Raw genomic sequence first — 19,400 nt, forward strand, 5'->3', positions numbered from 1 at the left:
ACTGCTTGGAGAAGGAGAGGGAGTGTATTTAATAGTGTTCATAGGTAGATCCAACTTCTTACTCTTTAAACAGCCTGCTTTTACATGAGCAGAATCACCTTGGAGCATCAGTACTGAAAGTCTCCAAACGTTTGATAGGTACGTACTTTTGTTAAAGAAAAGCACCCCTTGTCTCACAATATCCTTTGGTATTTTAATTAAGTCAAGGTACCCTATATGTGCATTTTGCTGTACAAAAACATTTTACCCAAGTTGCAGAATTGACCTCAGTTCTCAATGTGCTTGCTCCTTAAGTGTGGGTGACTACAGGCACAGTACCAACCAACTCACAGTGGTGACAGCCTTTGATGGAGGTCTATCCTCAAGTCCCTTGAAAGTGAAAAGAAATAAAACTTTATGTGTGCAATCTCTGGTCCAGTTAGGACTGTTGGGTTTTAGCTGAGACTTTCTAAAAGAACTAGAGAGTCGAGATAGTAAACCTGTGAGAGAAGAGAGGGATGGGGACGGTGAAGAAAGAAGTATGAACTTCACTGGGAAAATATTTCTCTTCTATAAATCTCTCAGTGACATTTGGATTAATCAAGCATAATTAAACGTAGTTAGGTTTTTTTGTCAGATTCTAGTTCAAAATAATATTCATCAATGGAGAGGGTAATATATTCTGTAGAAATTTTATTAAGCATTTTAGCTAAGCAAACAGGAGAACAAAATCAGCCTTGGGAAGGTTAATTACTAAAAAAGATGGAGTATAGTAGATTATGTAAATCATTTTCCTTTTGAATACCATGGCTTGAGCTTTAATTTACATAGAGAGGTATCTTGGATTTGTTTTTTATGTTCTGATTTTCAAAAGTATCAAATTATACTTGAATTCTGTAAAAGTTCTGATCACTGCAGGCTTGCATCACGCTTGCTCTAACTTCTTCTATTATACTTTTGCAAAACTGAATTACAGTTTCCTCCCAACGAAGTCTCTTAGGATTCCACCTCGTTTGTGGAAATGATGAAAGCTACTGTTTTTATTTCTTTACCAAACGATGGCTCTAAGTGAAGTATCAGGGGAGTGAGTGTATGGAAGCATTCAGCCCAGGCGTGCCTTCACATCAAGTGTTCACTTAAAAGAAAAAAAAAAGAAGATAAAACAGATCAAATTGATTTTAGATGCTATTTCTTCTTGAGTGGACTTTTTCCTCCCCTTGCCTCTCTCGGGGAACAGGCTCTGATCAGATCCAGAATGGTTAAGTTCAGATTTGGTACTTGCCTAAGTTTCGAAGTGAGACTTTCAAAGGCATTGTCATCTCAGCAGTGTGAGCTCACCCAGGAAACCTGAAGTTGTCCTTTTCACAAGAAGTGATGCCCAGATTTCCTTTGTGTAGGACAGAGACAGAGGTCTAAATCCCTCTGAGATTTTCAGAGAAACTCCTTTCAGTTGGGTTCTGTTTGGCTATTTGTTTAGTGGCTTTTCAGCGAAGATTCTATGTTTCCTGGAACTGGCTCCTTCTGAGATGGTGAACTTTCACCTAAAAGAACATCCCATTTAAGTAATCCTGACTTCCTTTAAGAGTGGCCTATTAATGTAAACGCTCTGGACAACATTTTCGAACATCAAAGATCCATATGTATGGTAACTGAGCAATGCTGGCCCTGCAGTTTGCTCAGTAAAGAGGTGCTGAAGTCTGGCAGGTGGGACTAGTGTAATTGCTCTCCAGCTTAGCCTGACATCACAAATTGATTGAAATTGGCACAGTTCCAGTAGAATTCATATTAATAACAGAGCTGCTTCATATTTAAAATGATCTTACCCTCCGATTCTTCTTGAGCGAGAAAAAAAAGTGCAACCTTAGTATTCAGTGTGAACATCTCTTAGGTATTGACACATGCTAGTCACAAGGAGATTGTGAAAGTTAACCATGACAACAAGTCAGCAACAGTCACCATTTAGCCATGCTGAATGTCAGGTCCAGAAAGAGTTTGTGAAGTCAGTTAGGGCAAGATTCACATGTGATACTGCTTACATACATTGTAGAATCCATTTCACATAATTTTTGTTTTTGTCATTTGAACCATTTTGAGAAGCTTTAGAGTTTATTTTAATTAAAAAGCATATTTTCTTTTTTTAGGAAGAACTGACTTATGCCTTTTTCTTAAATGTTGAGCTTAGTATCCCACATGTTTAATTAGGATGCTTGAACGTATTGACAACTGAAGCCTGTAACTTACAGGAATATGAAAAGACTTGAGACTGCCTACCACTCTAAAGGGACCAGGCTGGATCTTGCAGCAGCCTCACTTGACAAGTCCTTTCAGGAAGCAGAAATTTCCCAACTGTTTATCCAGCATGAAAAGGAAAATAGAAGGAACAGCAATGTCTGCTCTCTTTCTTGCTGGGTGTTTATATAACTTCCCAGGGAAACATCACCAAGTCAGTTCGTTCCTTTTCACATCAAAAACCTCCTCTTATGCCGGGCGGTGGAGGTGCACGCCTTTAATCCCAGCACTTGGGGGGCAGAGGCAGGCGGATCTCTTGAGTTTGAGGCCAGCCAGGGCTAATAGACAGAAATCCAGTCTGTGAACAAAACAAAAAGTTCCTCTTAGAACTGAGATGTTATTTAGACCAATAGACATTTGTGAGACTAATAAGTGTATCTTAACTCAGGTGGACAGCAAAGGCAAAGTTTACCTATAATCCATAAAGCACTAAGTGATTTCAAATGTTTGAGAAACTGGGCTGGGGCTGTAGCTCAGTGGCTAAGCACTTCGCTGGCATGTGTGGAGGCCTGGCTTCCACCCCTAGCATTGTAAACAGGAAACAAATTGCTGTGAATTGTTACAGGAATTAGGGCCTATCTTCTCTACAGTTTTCCTTCTGTTCGTTGTTCCAGATGCTTCTCTCTTATTGTCACACTCAGAATTGGAGCTCAAGTTGTGCTTGAGTCAGTCCTGGACAATGCCACTATTGGAAGAAAGGGATGGCTAGCCCTAATCTCCGCTGAATTCGTGCTTTAACATGATTCGAAGTCATAATTGCTGCTTGAGGTTTATAAGCAGAGCATTTGCTCTTCCGAGTTCTCACGCAAGTGCTTGAAATGGAACTGTTTCCCGTACTGAGAGCAGGACCTCGGAGTGCCGAGGAGGCTCTTGGACTGTACGAGAGGTATAAGAGAAAAGTTCAGTGCTTTGCCAAGTTCTCTTTGTAACTCCTTGACTTTTTAGGGCTGTCTACATGGAATAATTGCTGCTTTGATAAGAGACAAATATTAACTTACACATGAAATGAATGTTCATTGCAGAGTTTGTACCCATAAGTACAAGTCTGAGCTAATTCACTCTGTGCCTCTGTTGACTTAAATTACAGTGATGAATGTACACACACATACATTCACAGTTCCCGAGCAACCTTGTGGTTTGTAAAATGAAGCTCAGCCCCATACATTATGCTGTCGTGAATGAAGAATGATTAGATGGCGTCATTTGTCACTCCACGTTCCACGGTCAGAAGCGTGTTGTGACTGTTAGAAAAACACAACCGAGACGTGTGTGGCTTGGACTGTGCTCCTCGTGAGTTGCTAAGCCTTCTGTTGTTTGTCATAACCAAACCAATCTCGCCGCACACAGGCACTTCTGTACCCTGGTAACCAGAACAATAAAATGGCAGTTGATCTTCACAGCTCATTAGTGTGCTGTTTTCTGTGCTCTCTGGTCTGTATTCTCATCACCGTCACGTAGATAAACGTTGCCTTCTGTTTCTGAAATTGAATCCATAAGCAGCAGCACGCTCTTTTGCAAGTTGCCTGGGATGCACAAGGGCCCTGACAAGGTTTTTGATTGATTAGAGGGGAAAAACATCAATTATTTGGGTTCCCTGGAGCAGAGAACATTGAAATCACATTTTAGGGAATATCCATCCTATGAGTAAAACACCGGAAATGCATAGCAGTAAATTGTTTCTGTGACATCTTTCTAAATACAGTTAATGTTTTGGGTTCAGTGGACCATATAATGTCCAGTCAGGACACTTTTGGGTGAAAGGAACACTATTATGCTGTAGACTGTGTAAACAGGTATAAACTTGATTTTTATGGGAAAACCACCTGCACCAGAACTACCTGAAATGATTAAATATGAAGCCCCAAGTTTCTCCTCAGCTCTCTTGACTCAGATTTATTAATAAATGCTTCAGGAGAGTGATTTTAGGAGTGTAAACTTGGGAGCGTCTGAAGATGACTCAGTCTTCAATTAAAGGGTCATTTCTTGCGTGGTAGCAGCAATACCGCTGTCCCCAAATAGATTTAGGTACAATTATGTGTGTGCTTCCTAGATAAAAAGATGGCACCTTTATTTTACTTAGCAGTGTGTCAGTCATACCAAGGATTCAGTAGTGAAGAGATGCTGTTTTCAAATTTAATATGAATGGCACATAGCCACTCTAGTGTGTGTTAATAGCTAGAAACCAATGGTCTTGAGGATTTGAGACAAACCTTGTAGCTGACTCATGATGTCACTAGATACGGGCGTGGACTCCAGGGGTTCTTAGGCCCTTACCAAGTCTGATGTTTTATGGTACTTAAAAAAAAAAAGACCCAAGTGATTAGTAATCAGCTACTTAAGCCAGGAATGGTGACACACATCTGTAATCCCAGCACTTGGTGGGTAAAGGCAAGAGGATCAAGAGTTGAAGGTAATCCTCAACTACACAGTGAATTCAAGGTCAGCCTGCGCTCTGTAGGATCCTGTCTCAAAACACCAGCTAAAAACCAACTGCTTTTATGTTACCTGCCTTCTAAGAAGGCAAAACTCTTAGCAGTGAGTTTTGGTTTCAGAATATTTCGTCTGTATTTTATCAACCCATCAGCCATCATTCTAGGAGTCATTCGTGGCTCAGGAACTGCATCCTCATGGCAGCTGCTCCTGTCTTCGTTTGGAATTCATACAGGTAAGTGGAGTTCTGAGGTTGTGTCCTTCCACGAGTTGCATCCTTCCCTGAAGCTGCTGCAGAGCCTTACGCTGCAGTATGTTGTGTTTTTATTTCCTTGTCCTTCATTTCCAAATCCTTCCCAAATGACTTCATAATGCATGCTCGCAAGTGATTATCTGCTGAAAATGTTTTCAGATACTCACTTCATAACAACACATAGATCAACACTTTGATCACATGAATAAATCATAAAGCATTGTGTAGAAGGAGTTGCCCTCTGGGAACAGTTCCTGTAGACGACCTAACCCCCCCCCCCCCGCCCCCACTCAAACTCCGTATTGACGATGTTCTTCTAGGCCTGTGTTCTCAGCTGCGGTCGACACTGGCTACCTCAACAGTTCAAATATGGCTAGAGCAACTGAAAAGAATTTTTGAATTTTAATTATCTTTAAAATGTAGCCACCTCTGGCTAGTGGCGACAAATAACCATCTACAGCCTTTTCCCTCTATTGGATTTTAAGAAACAACATTAAGCACCTATCTTCCCCGTCACTGGCCTAGGTGCTTGATGACAACTGTCATTTCCAAATGCTGGTCTGTCCTTTTCCTCTCTGAGCACTGATGACATCATCAGAATAACAGTCTGTCTTTAGATAAATAGAAAAATAATCTCATTTTTTTCCTGCTGTCATCTTGCAGCAGAACAAGGGTCATCCCTGCTACCTGAGCCACAGAGCAAGCATCTCTGTAAAGGAGCTCTGTCCTGACTCCCAGTGTTCCCTGACCTGATTCCGTGTCAGAATCTCTGAGGTCTAGCCTTTATTCTAGACTCACTGGAAGACTTTCCTAAGGTAACTCTCAAGTGTTGCACACTGCTGACAGTGCAGATTACAGAGTGGCCTTTGAGAGCGGCTAGTATGCTGGCAGCAAGCCCACCTCTTTGGCACAGTGACTTTACTGATGCTCTGTTTAACAGATGATTGGAAAGCTAAAAAGGAGAAAAGGTATTGTCTACTTGAGTTTGGAACTACATGGCTTTTTAGCTTCCTTCTATGCATAAAACTCTTAAGGAAAGCTAACATTACTCAGTCTCTATTCCCTGGCATTTTTTCCAAGCAGAATTTGTTGGTCCTCAATAAAAATAAACTTGTTAGTAATTTCAACAACTGTACCAGATGTTGAACATTTTTATTACTTTTTAAATTTATATATATATATATGTCTCTATGAGTGTATGGCATACATGTGTGCAGGTTCCCAGGGGGGCCAGAAGAGGGCATCAGATCCCCTTTAAATGAGCCACCTAACATGGTTGCTGGGAACCAAACTTCAGTCCTTTGGAAGAGCACCAAGTGCAATTAAGTACTGAGCCCTCTCTCCAGCTTCTTAGCAATTCTTTTAACAGCTTAATAAGCTGCTGTCATGTTTTCTAAAGTTAGGGATAATTATTGTTACCTTAGCACAATTGGAATGGAGCTTCCTATATGAAAACTGCTCTTCCTAAAACTGGTAATGAAATAACAATTTGTAAAGGTAAATGGATGTCCTGTTATTCCGTTGAGGGAGCCTTTTAGACACTCTATGATTAAAAAAATCTAGGATGAGACCTAGGATGGGCATTTCATCCATAAAAGAGACTTTGATCTATTCTCAGAGAAGCCCGGGCCTACTTGCCAAGGTCCTCAAAGAAAGACTGTATGTCAACAAAAACTTCAAGAGCTCATTTTGGCCTTTCTACTGTTTACGGACCTAGGTGTGAGATAATATTACCAGTCTCTTCATTTCAACATTCTTAAAAAGTAGTTTCAAATAGGAAATGTTTTTTAAATTTAGTTTTTTTTTTCATTTTCCTCCACTCTGAGTGAGAATTGGAAATCCTGGCTCTGTCCAGGTAGAATACTCTATCCCGAAGACACTGTTACAGTCAATAAGTTGGTAAGATCATTCTGTATTTTTACTCAGTAGAATCAGAATAGATTTTCACATGTTCCTTTGGAGACAGGTTATTGCCATGCAGCCTAGGCTGGCCCGGTACTTGCTTGCTTGCTAGCTCAGACTGGTCTCAAATTTGTGGCAGTCCTTCTGCTAGCCATTTATGTTCTGGGATTACAGGAGTGCAGAAATCAAAGAGTTTTGCAGCTCCAAACATGGACTTTTCCTTCAGAGTGCACTAAGAATCAAAGGTAAGGGCAGACGGGAGAGACAGAACTTAAGTTGACAAACCACAAGCAAAGATTGTATGCCTTTGGACTTTTGTGTCCCCAGAATGTAGCGATCCACTCAAATGTTTACTGACAACTTCTTATTTGGCCAAGACGTCTCCCTTTATACCTGTCCCATTCACTCTTCCTTGTGGACATCAAGACTCAAGAGACATTTAATTAAGCAAGGTCGTCACTGGTAGCAAATGTTAAAATCACTCTGCTTATTGTTTCTAACCAGACAAAAGATGCAGTAGTTAGTGAACATAGCAGTGCGTGTTTGTAATCCCAGCTGTTGACAGAGGTGGGAAGATTCAAGGCTACCACTTCCTGGTGTCAAGTGGTTTCTTGAAGAATCTGCTCACTGGGTATACTTTGATGTATGTGAATTGTCATACAGTTTGAAAAGTGTCAGTGGGTGGTGCCAGTTCTGCTGCTGGTGGTGCACAGCTTTAATCCCAGCACTGTGGTCATTTCACAGAGCTAACCAGCTCCAGATGGAGTCAATCAAAGCTCCTGAATTGGGCGGGGCAACTGCCTGCATGAAAACTCTGAGAACAGCCACAGCTCCCTTCAGTGTTGACACTAGGGATCATGATTTAGTGTCTCTGCCTCCATCTCTCTGCTCCCAGTTGAATAAAAATGGAAAAATAGTTGAACTGGCCACTTGCCAAAGCCTAGCTATACTTGAGAAGCATTCTGTTTTCAGTTTATGAGGAGCTGGCATACTCATTTCCATAGTGGTGGCACCAGTTTATAGTCCCACCAACAGTGATGAACGCTTCTCATCTCCCCACACCTTCACCAGCATTGGTTATTTGTTTTCTTAATGGTAGCCATTCTTCTTGAGGTGAAATGGTATCTCAAAGAAGTTTTCATTTGCATTTGTCCTGTGGCTAAAGATAGTGGAAACTTTTTCAAATACTTCATGGCCATTTATGTTTATTTTGAGAACTATCCAGTTAATTCATAGCCCATTAATCGGTTGAATTATTAGGGGTTTGAGGTTTGATATTTTTTTAAGTTCTCTCCCAAAAGACAAATACCGCATGTTCTTTTTTCATATACAGAAACTAAAATTTACATATTATTTGTGTGTATAACGTATGTGTATGGAGACCAGGGGTTGACATCAGATGTCTTCCTCATTTGCTCTCCACATTATTTTTTGAGACAGGATCTCTCATCGATCATGGAACTCACACGGGGGAAAGAGCTAGAAAAGGGGGAGGAGAGATAAGAGAGAGGAGTGGAATGCATAGGGCATGAAAGCTGAAGACCACACGAGTTGGGAAGAAGGGGGCCAATAAGAGTGGGAGGGATGCTAGGAGAGCAGGAACAGAGACAATAAGGACAACATATAATTGCATATATGTTGCATATATTGCATGGCATATAAAATTTCCATGTGAGGAGCTAGGAAGACAGCACAGTAGAACCCATGTTAAACAACAAAGAACAGATGTGGTACACATGTAATCCCAGCACTGGGGAGGCAAAGGCAGCCAGCCTAAGCCTACTGGTGTGATCCAGGGACACACCTAAACAACCTCTAAACCTCTAAAACAATGTGGATGCTACCTGAGAAACAACACCAAAGTTAACCTCACACATCCACGCGCATGCACACACATGTGTGTGCGCGCACGTGCAGCTACATACAAATGAGCATACCACAAACTAAGAAGTACTATAATGAAACCCATTTTATGCTAATTTTAAAAATTAAAGAAAATAGCAAGGTAATAACAGTAGATGGAACCTGAGAGCTTTTATCTCAGTGCTACAAATGTGGGGATGAGAGCATCACCAACTCTGCAGGTTGTGGGGGTCCCGGGAGGCGTTCCACTTTGTGAAAAGTGAGCCTTTTCTCCTGGTCAGCATGCTAACTCGGAGAAGCTGGGGGACAGTGCAGGCTGCCTCAGAAATCCATAGTGCTTTATTGGCAAGGGAAAGCACAGAAGTTACTGCCTCAACCCCACCTCATTTTGAACAGGGTTCAAATACCAAGGCTGGAGAAGTGTAGTGAGTTTGATAGAGGTCACAGGCCAGAGAGTGGTAAGACCTGTACCATTCAGCCCTGACCTCCCCTCAGGTGGGTCTGTCCTTAACTATCCTATAAATAAAGATGTGGGTTGCCCGGCTCCATATAGCAGAAAGCAGGAGGTGAGCCTTCCATGTGCTGAAGCCACAGCTGGGGAGGCAGTAACCCAGGACAACTGCCACAATGCATGCCTCTGGCACATTCAACAACAACACACAATAAACAAGGCAACCAAAGTGTGACTCTGTGTCCCTTTATTTATAAACAAGTTGGGAATACTGTAGTCCATTTGGGATTGGGGTAGAGGGTTTAGGGGTTTCGGTGGTGGGGGTGGGGTGATTCCAGTAGTTTGCACTATTCAGCACCAGAGCAAATGCTTGGGCATAAGGTCATTCTTGAATCCAGACGAGCCCTCAGCTTATATGTACAGCAGAATTTTAAGTAGATAGGCTGTTCTTATGGCTTTGTCCCCAGACACATTGCAGCAACACAACAGAAAACTAGAGAAGTTAAAAAAATGCCTAATGAGCTCACTTATTGCTTCCTTCCTTCCTTCCTTCCTTCCTTCCTTCCTTCCTTCCTTCCTTCATCAGATGGTTAGGATAGGACTGGAGCTGCTGAGTAGATGCTGGATAACCAGTCTTCTCTGTGGGGTAGGACTGGACATTAAAATAAGTCCTGAAGATTGAGGGAAAGTAAGCCATGTTCATCCTGTAGCCACAACCCACCAGTGTAACCGCAGTATCTTGTAGCCTCGGTCATAGGATGGCTGAGTCTCCTGCCCCCACTGCATGTCAGAAGCCACACTGTGTCTGTGCCTCTGGGTTATCCTGACAGTGAAGTTTCTTAGCAGACATGGGCCATACAGTGTTACTATCACATTACAACTACACCCCTGCTGTTGTTTATGTGAAGGGAGTCAGCACTTGGTTTCTAGGGATGAGGAGGACATGAGGATTGCTAATATGCCAAAGAAGCTGGAGAGGCCAGGACCACACCTGCTGCATGGGGATCTACTAGCCATGGAAGTATACAATAGGAAGCCTTCCTCTTTCCTAGTGATGCCTGGAAGGAAAGCAGAAAACGTAACTCCTCCCATACTCACCAACTCTAGTGTCGTTTTTTTCCATCTTCCCATTCCCAGCCTTAGGGAATGGGTTCCCTAAGTTGCTTCTTTCCTTTCCTGGAGGAAAGAGCCCTTTCCCTGGCTTATGTCCCTTTTCTTCTTACTTCTCTAAGCTTGCAGCATGCTTTATGCTGTCATTCGATCCTTAACTTGTCCTTGACCATAAGAATTGCCTGAAGAACCCACACAAAGTTCAGTTATGGCTCCTCCTGGGTGTCGGGGAGGAGGTAAAACCAGGTCAGGTCTGGGAAGGATTGTGAGATCGTCAATAAGGGCCAGAGGTTGGCTAGCAGAATCCGCCCCATTTCTTTGTGGAAAACTCGTGGCTTTGGGAAGGTAAGGAGGTTGGAAACTGAGAAGAAGTTTCAACCCACTTAAGTGACATTTGTACCTGGGATGATTCCGATGTTGGTCATTTCCCATCACTCACAGCTACAGTGGCGCTCTCTGATGAGTTATGTATGTGGCACCCGTCAGGATGGTATATAGGGCCTGCAAAATTATACTCACCTGATACATACACCACCTCTACACTCTGCCTCAGAGCAAGACTTAGGTAAAAGTGGACCTATCTGCCCTGGATCATGGAGTCAGGACTTTTTTTTTTTTAAATAAAGGCTTCCTCCTCAACAGAGAGTCTCCAAGCACACACAACCTTAAGTGGCTTAAGACAGTAGATGCTTTTATCTTTCTTTCCTCTCTCTAGGACCCTCTTCTCTTCTTCATTTGCTCAGTTGCTCTCTTTGTCCCTGTGCTGCCACAAGTGTCAGCTGGCTGAAATGGAAAGCATACATACACAATTTGTCCTGGGTGCCTGGTGGGAGGCTGAGGTCAAACTGATACACTGGAAAGATGGAAGCCCTTGCCTCTGATGCTCCAAGAGGGCCTTGACTATGAAAAGAACATTCTTTCTCCCAGGCTGGGTTCCCAGAGACCCCCTGTCTTTCACAAGCACTTTACAGACTTCTGGAAGAAGTACCAGGAAAAAGGAGGCCCCAGGTTGCTTTAGCCTCACAGTTTTGTTTTGCAACAATCACCACTGATCTTCAGGTGAGCAGGGAGGTAGTTTGACCCCAACACAAAGGAGAAAGACAGGGGGCCTTTCTTCATCAGTTGTCCCCCACTCCCCAGAATGCTTGTTCCCAAAGCTTCTGAAAACAGAGGGTGTTTCTGTCACTGGAGGTACTGGACTTTGCCTACCACATGTTAAGGCCTTCATTCAGTCAAGCTGCAGTGCTGTCTGTCTGTCTTTACTTGTATAATCAGGAAATTCTATTTGTACCTAAGAGATTAGCTCTAAACCTTGACTGGGCCTGCTCATTCCCTGCATGTGATTAGGGAACAGTGGCCCACATAGTTCTCCAGTCATCTGAGAGTCTCCATCCCATTTGGAGAAGCAAGGGCCAGAAATAACTTCAGTGTCTCTCAGATCATTCAAAGGATTAAGCCTTCCCTTTACCCAAAATGTCATGGGTGAAGAACAACAGGAATTTTCTGGGACAAAACATTTCTACAGGAATCTAACATTTGATTGAGCTTTTGACAAAGTGCCCAAGTCATGAGGGAACCAGATGGTTCTTGAGATCAAGCATTTCAGCAGGGTATCATGGGAAAGAGCAGGAGAGGGGTATATAGTCTGACACCACCACCATATATTCATATTGCATATGGTATACACCCTGGGGTGGCATGTTGGAGGATACATAGAACAGATACGTGCAGGTAGCACCCCCTATCGGTATACTAAGTGTTTGTTACATCAAACTGTTACTCGAGGTCTATGAACTGTGATGTTGTCAGAAATGGAAAGAGCGGTTCTTTTAAGAAGCTCCAAGAGATATTTTTTCATCTTCCATACATGGAGCCAAAGCAAAGTGGCTCCCGGTTGGTTTGGTTATTTCTTTTTAGATAAGACGGGTTTCCTTGTTGCGAGTCCCATTAATCCAGGTAATTTCTGGAAAACAGTGTCATCATGCCAGAGATGAAAAAGTACAGCCAGAAGCATGTCAGGCCTTAAGTGGACTTCACCTTGACATAGCTGTCCTTTGAATGAAAGGTTAAGGGTCACACTTTTCTATCTGACCAAAGCGAAGCTGCGTCTGAGTCAGGGTCCTGGAATGGGAAGGTGTCGGTGCATTCCATCAGGCCTTAGTGACCGAACTGAGAAGGCCGGAATTTGTCTTTAACTTGCCCATTTTGGAAGCACGTAGCCACCTCAGTTGGAAGGGAATTCATTCTGGGAGAGCGTGGGTGATAGGAGGCCACGTGCAAGGCTCTTTTCAGGGCTGAAGATAGCAGGGTGCAGCAGCAGCCACTTCTGCAGTGGCTTATTTGCTACAGTGTGGACCAAAGCAGAAGTCACCCCACTTCAGGGAGTAGTGCTCTGCACCTTTCCATAGTAGGGCTAAAGTGGGGTGCTTCTATGATGCTAAGAAGGTTTGTGTAAGTTTTCAGGTCAGAAACCTCCATGCTGAGTCCAGGCCAAACTGAATGGGGAAGGAAAAGGAGCTGGCCCTAGTACCTCGCATGGTAGAACTCCCATCTCCCGGCAGAGCTGCAGCTCTTAATACCACCCAGGCATCCCGGAACCCCTTCCCATCCTGTGTGGTGTGCTCTTGTTGACCAGGTACCTTTACTTCTCATCCTCATCCCCCTCACTCAAGCTGCTGATGGAGGCTGAGGCTGCTTTGGGTGAGGACGGGGGAGAGGTCTTGTTTGGGAGCCAGGAGAAGGTAGGAGATGGAGAGCGGGAAGGAGACCGGCTCCGGGTCGGGCTGCTCACAGGACTCTGCTTTGGAGATAAGGCCTGTAGCATCCGGCTACTCCTCTCCTGGAACATCTGCTTCTAGAGAGAAGATGGAGAGAAGATAACTTAACACAGCAATTCTGGGTGTGGCTAAGACAAAGGATGAGCAGGATAGAGAGCTGTGTCACCAGAACACTTGCTCCCAGAGACTTGGATGGCAATCCATGTTGTCAAAGGCTATGGGGGAAGTTGAGTGGAATCTGGGGCCAGTAAGAAATTTATACCTTAAGTTATGCTCTCTACTGATGAATGGGACTTTCCTTTTCTCTCATGTGTACAATTTAACCACCAGGCAAAGTAGTAATGTCGTACATAGGGGTAGAGTCTTGTGCAGTAGATGGAAACGTGATCCATGAGAAAAGTAAGGCAGGAGCAGACACCAAGGCAGGCATGTGTCACACCTGTGTGCCAGCACTTGGGGAGGCAGGAGGAGTTTGAGACAAGCCTACAAGACACTGTCTCCAAAAACAGAGTTCCTACATTGGGGCACTGGGCTGCAATTACTAATGAGCTTCCTGTGAAAGACCTTGCTGAGGAATTGCTATCTGGGCAAAGGCCTGAGGTGAGGAAGGAGGACCACCCTACCAGTGGAAGTCAGTGGAAAGCCAATTCCAGACAGACAGCAAGCCATGTGTCAGGAAGAACAAGCTAACCACAGGACTAGAGTGGGGTCTGCTGCCTGGAGGGCATGAGGAGGAAAGAGTTAGGTGAGAATCACTGGAGAAGTAGCAGGTGGCTGTCATGGAGGCTTTTGGCAGCCATTGTGAGAACTCTATATTTTTCTCTGTGGAGAACCGCTCAGGCAGGTTTAAGGGGACAACATTCTCAGCAGTGGAGAGTGTTAATTGGGGAAGGGAGAATGGGTAGCTTGGGGGAGAGCAGGCCGGAGAAATAGTGTGGGGGATAAAGTCACATAGGACCTTCTCTGGCGAGAAGAGAAACTTCTGGAAGAGTGTAAGAAAAAGAGTAATACAATTTACTTTTTTCTTTTCTGATTATCTCTCTTGCTACTGTGCTGAGAAGACGCTGCCATCAAGAGTGTGGGTGCAGTGAGATTAACGAGGAGCCCATCACACTAACAGTCTAAGATTATGATGGCACCTAGCTCAGAGTAATGGATACAAAGATGACAAGGAAGAAATGCCCAGCACGGCTCCTCCACATGTAAATTAAGGTCTATAACCCCTCTTTTGTGTACACTTCTATGAATTTTGACAAGTAGAGTTGTGTGGCCACCACTTTACTCTAGGCATGGGGGACTTCATCAGCTCCCACGTGGCCCTTTGACATTGCCTCTTATTCCAGACTCAGACCACAGATCTGGTTTCTATCCCTTAAGATTTTACATTTACCAGAATGGCATTAAGATGGAGCCCGGAAAAATATGGTATGGTTGTAGAGCCAACAGGACTCACTGACAAATGGCATGTGGCACACAGGAAACAACATCAAGGGAGTATAACGTCTAGACAGTGACAAAGGATGTGCCATTTTCTGGGTTGAAGAAGGCTGTGAGATAGGAGGTTTTACTGGTAAAATCAGATTTTCCCCATGGGGGTTTTTGGAAGTGAGGTGGGGAGGGATTCTTCTGGTTTGCTTTTTTGAGGCACGGTTTCATGTAACCCAGGCTGGCCTCATATTCACTAAGTAATTGAAGCTGGCCTTGGACTTCAGACCTTCATGTCCCTGCTGAAAATACAGGTGTGGGTCTTTTTCAGTCTTTGAGACTTCAAGCATGGTCCCCATCCTACACCGAGATACAGAGGGAGACCTTATCTCAAAAAAAAAAAAAAATCAAAAAGTAAAGGAGAGGAGGATAAAGAAGGGGAAGAGAGGGGGTAGGCAGAAAGGATGGGAGAAAAGAAGAGAAAGAAAGGCAGCTTAGGGTATGTATAAAATGAAGTAAAAATGGTCAGCCTCACTAGTAATCAAATGATCAGAATGAGCTACTGTATTAGCACCATGCCCCAATTAATTGAACAAACCAGCCAGAGAAGAAACACTTTTTACTATATGAAATTGCTAAATCTGTAATCCTTAATTTGCAATGGCTAGTGTGGATGAAGGCACAGGAAAGGGGTCACACTTCCACTACCACTGGGAGGATGAGAACACACAAGCTCCTTCCTAGGGGGAATTTGGCAGTGAGAGCAGAAGCTTCCTTTCCCCAGGTGTTACAGATGTGAGTAAATACTTAAGAGTATAGATATAGTGTTAGAACAGAGAAATCGGTAAACTTCTAAAGTAAGTTAGAGAAATACATAACTCCAAGAAGATATACTAAGCAAGTGACAAACAGGTTCTTTTTTTAAATATGTGTGTACACTCCATGACTTCGTAGTGCTTGAGGAGGTCAGAAGAGGGCTTTAGAGCCCCTGGAACTGGAGTTACAGACAGGGACGGTTGTGAGCCACCGTGTGGGTGCTGGGTCCTTTGCAAGAGCAACAAGTGCTCTTCATTTTTGAAACATCTCTCCAGTCATGAAAATAAGTTTCTCAAAGAATACTTAATAGCATGAAAAATGCTCTTGAAATTTTAAAATTATTTTAGGATCTATGTGATCTCAGTGTTATAGAAGAAATGTATACTGTGTTACTGGAGATCTGTGCAAAGAACTGCAAGTGAGTTTATCATCTTCTTGTTATTTTGTCTTTTGTTTTTCAGAGCTGAGGACTGAACCCAGGGCCTGAGCGCTCTACCACTGAGCTAAATCCCCAACCCCGTTTATCATCTTCTTTTAGTCTTTGCGGGATGTGGGGGGTAAGGGGTGGAGTACTCTACCATTCATCTATAACTCCAGCTTCCCTTATTTTTTGAGACTTGGTCTCACTATTAAGCCCTGGCTGTCCTGAAACTCAATATTCAGTCCAAGTTGGCCTCATACTCACAGAAATTCACTTGTTTTGCTTCCCAAATGCTGGGATTAGAGGTGTGTGCCAAAACATTTTTTTTTTTGAGACAGGGTCTCTTTAATTTTTCCAGGCTGCCCTTGAGCTTGCGATCCTCTTGCCTTGCTCTCTCAGGTAGCTAGAATCACAGTACTGTGCCCCCAGGCCTATCTAGTCATTTCTGAAATGAACACATTAGTGCTAGCTCCACATCTGTGGGTTCAACTGTCTGCATATCAAAATGGCATTTACATTGAACATATAAAAAAGACTTGCTAGCAATTATTTCCCGAAAAATATAGTATAATACCTAATGCATATTATTGACATCACATTAGCTATTATAGGTCATCAAGATCTTTTCAAGTACAGAGGGAGATGTGTGTAGTTTTTGTGCCAACACAATGCTCTTTTACATAAGGGGCTTGTACTTCCATAGGGTTTGGTATCTGAAGGAACCCCTGGACCAATCCTCAACAAATACAAAGGGATAGCTGCTGTGTATTGCTTATGCCTTTATAAAAAAAAATATCATGATAGGAAGAAGGAAACTCAGAAACTCGGGTAGCCTGGATAGGGAGATGGGGCAGGCATTTCAATAGTGACATAGCTAGGGAAACATAAAGACCTGAAGCACATCTTTAACTCCTTCTTGTGCTTGTTTTCCTTCCTAAGCCCCAGTCTATCATTTTTTAGAGCCTAAAGTTTCTTCTGGAAAACATAATAGAGAAACCTTGCTGATCACTGAGATTCTTCCCAGATTGAAAACTCCACCTGTCTACAAATACAGCAATTATTTACCTTCCATTAAGAGCGCTGATAATTCTGCCAAAAGACAGCCAACCCCCATGAAATCAAACAGGAAAAAAAAATAGTGCAGTACAACGGCATTACCTGAGATTAAGCCCATTTATGAGACAAAATCAAATGCCAAAAGGATTGGGTAGCCTATTATTAACAGTAACATTAAAAAAAATTCTTGAACTTCTAACAGGCACTTTAAAATATGTGTTTTTATTACTATAATCTTTCAGCATATTTTTAGTGGCAGCCATTAGCCCCCCTGCTGGTAATGGATTGTCAGCCTTTCCATTAGAAGCCCACTTTCTAAGAAATCTACATCTTGTCTACTCTAGTTTGAATCAAGCTCATAACTTGAGAATATTCTGCCTAAAGGGATGAGAGAATTTGAATCTTTAATAATAAACAATGGTGTCACACTTCACAAATGTGCTACCCATGCAAAAGCAGCCGGGCCTGGACTTGCAGGCTCTCCGACCTGTTTCTGCTGGACTTTCCAGGGTGGTTCCAGTACAAAGGAGCTGAATTGAATCCAGTCAGGAGACAGTTCATAATGAGCTTCCTGGGAAGAAAAGCACTTTAGAAATATAACAAATAATGAAGACCATGGCATGACATTTTCAAAGAGAAAAGGTATTTAAACTCAATCTTTCATTGTATTAAGAGGTTTCCATTTAGAAAGTTTTCCCCCAAGAAAATAATCCCGTTTATAGTCCTGTTCATGTGAAAGTAATTTTCTGTTTCCCTCCCACAAAGTTTTCCCTTTTAAGAAGTATTTAATATTTAGCGAGGCAGTGAATATCTTGATGAATGTCTTTAAAGGCTTTCGTCCTAGCACATGACTTAAAATGAAGTGAAAAAAAACTAGTATGATCTGATGTGGACCTCTGATAAGAAAGATAAAATCCAAGAAGACAGATGAGTTGGTGTTTCCCTTCTACCCAGATCAACAAACATCATTATCATTAACAGCGGCTGACCCTCCGCTGTGGCTGACGTCTTGCTGCCAGGCTCTGTTGTAAGGACATTGTCATGAACCAATTGAATCCTCCTGACAACTCTAGGAGGCAGCAAAGCTTACTTTTCCCTTACAGATGATGTGACTGAGGTGTAGAGATGCAGAAAAACTTGCTCAGGTAGGCTGGGACCTGGATTAGGTCTGGTGCCAGGGCTGGGCTGGGGCTGGAGCTAGGGCTGGTATCAGTCATGGAGCACTGGCCTAGTATGTATAAGGCACAGGGTATACCTTTACAGAAGGAACTTGGAAAAGGAAGCACTCATGAAACAATAACAATGAAAGAGCTTGCCTGAGGTGCCATACAGCTAAGACATGAGTTTGTGCTTCTGACCACCTCCTGTCAGGCACTTTCAGAGTTCAGGGCTTTTCAGGTTTACTCCCACTTTATTTGCATATTTGCTTAAAGATACTTTTTTTTTTTTTTTAGAATTGACTATCAAAGAGCCTCAAGTGGACAGGCTGGGAATGTGGCTCAGCAGTAAAGCACTTGCCAGGTTCCGAGGCAGAAAGAAAAATGTGTCCAGTGTGAACTCTAGTTTGGACATACAAACTTCATTTTCTATCTCTTTTATCAAAATCAAGATGATCCTAAAAAATTAGCAGCATGCCTGAAGGGAAGACAGCCATTTTATAAACAAAAGAGTAAAATCTGCGAGGATGCGGAGAAAGTGGAGTCCTTGTGCACTGTTGGCGGGAGTGTAAAGCAAGAGAGCTACTGTGGAGAGTGGGATGCCCGTTCCTTGAAATGTTAGACACAAAGTCACCATATGATCCAGCAGTTTCATTTCTATGTAGATGCCCAGGAAACCTGAATGTGGAGCTCAAACAGTTATGTATACAACACCAAACGATTCAGAGCAACATTATTCACAACTGCCGAAGGTGGCAACAACCCAAGTATTCACCAACACAGCAATGGATAAAGCAAATGTGGTGCTACACAGGGGAATATTATTCAGCTTTTAAAAGCCGCTCCGATACTGATCCATGCTACAATGTGGGTAAACCTTGAACATACTAAGGATTAATAAGTCAGACACAAAGACACAAAGGCAAATACTATATGATTTGACTTATATGAGGTACCTGAAGGGTGTTTCTTAGCAGCTCGTGTGTGTTTAAAAGGTGCAGTATCTATTCGATGTGGTGGAAATGTTCTGGGAATATGGATGGTGGTGATGCCTGCGTACTGCCATGAATGTAGTTAATACCACCATTTGCTTGAACATGGTTAAAATGGGGCTGGCAGTGTAGCTGTACTTTATCATGAATGAGATCCTGGTTTTGATATTCAGGATTGAAAATAAAAATTTTAAATGGCAAAATTTATAATATACATAAGCACATATGCTACAATTTAAAACAAAGCAGTGGACCTTGCATTATATAAATTCCTCACCCCCAAATGGTGTTTTTTTAAAAACAAACAAACAAACAAACAACATAATTGTATGTAACAAATGGCACATGTCTGTTTGGTTGGCATGGTATCTCTTTAACTGGTCTAAGGCAAGAGGATAAACATGGTCTAAGCATGGCAAGCATGGTCTAAGATGAACTAAAAAAATTCACATTGGACTTAAGATCTTTGTCTTTGGGTG

At 42.7% G+C, this 19,400-nt stretch overlaps 1 protein-coding gene across 1 annotated transcript in view; it reads right to left on the reverse strand.

Moving 5' to 3' along the window:
* Positions 1-9,400: 9,400 nt before the first annotated feature.
* Pcyt1b (phosphate cytidylyltransferase 1, choline, beta) overlaps positions 9,401-19,400 on the reverse strand; it is a 70,025-nt gene continuing 60,025 nt past the window's right edge. Inside the window, exon 8 of the mRNA XM_028779609.1 lies at positions 9,401-13,131. Within this exon, the coding sequence (XP_028635442.1) occupies positions 12,919-13,131 (213 nt within the window). The 3' untranslated portion in view covers positions 9,401-12,918. The remainder of the gene's footprint in view (positions 13,132-19,400) is intronic.

The sequence above is a fragment of the Grammomys surdaster genome, unplaced genomic scaffold (genome assembly GCF_004785775.1).
Source record: "Grammomys surdaster isolate TR1022 unplaced genomic scaffold, NIH_TR_1.0 357, whole genome shotgun sequence".
In the NCBI taxonomy this organism is placed as follows: domain Eukaryota; kingdom Metazoa; phylum Chordata; class Mammalia; order Rodentia; family Muridae; genus Grammomys; species Grammomys surdaster.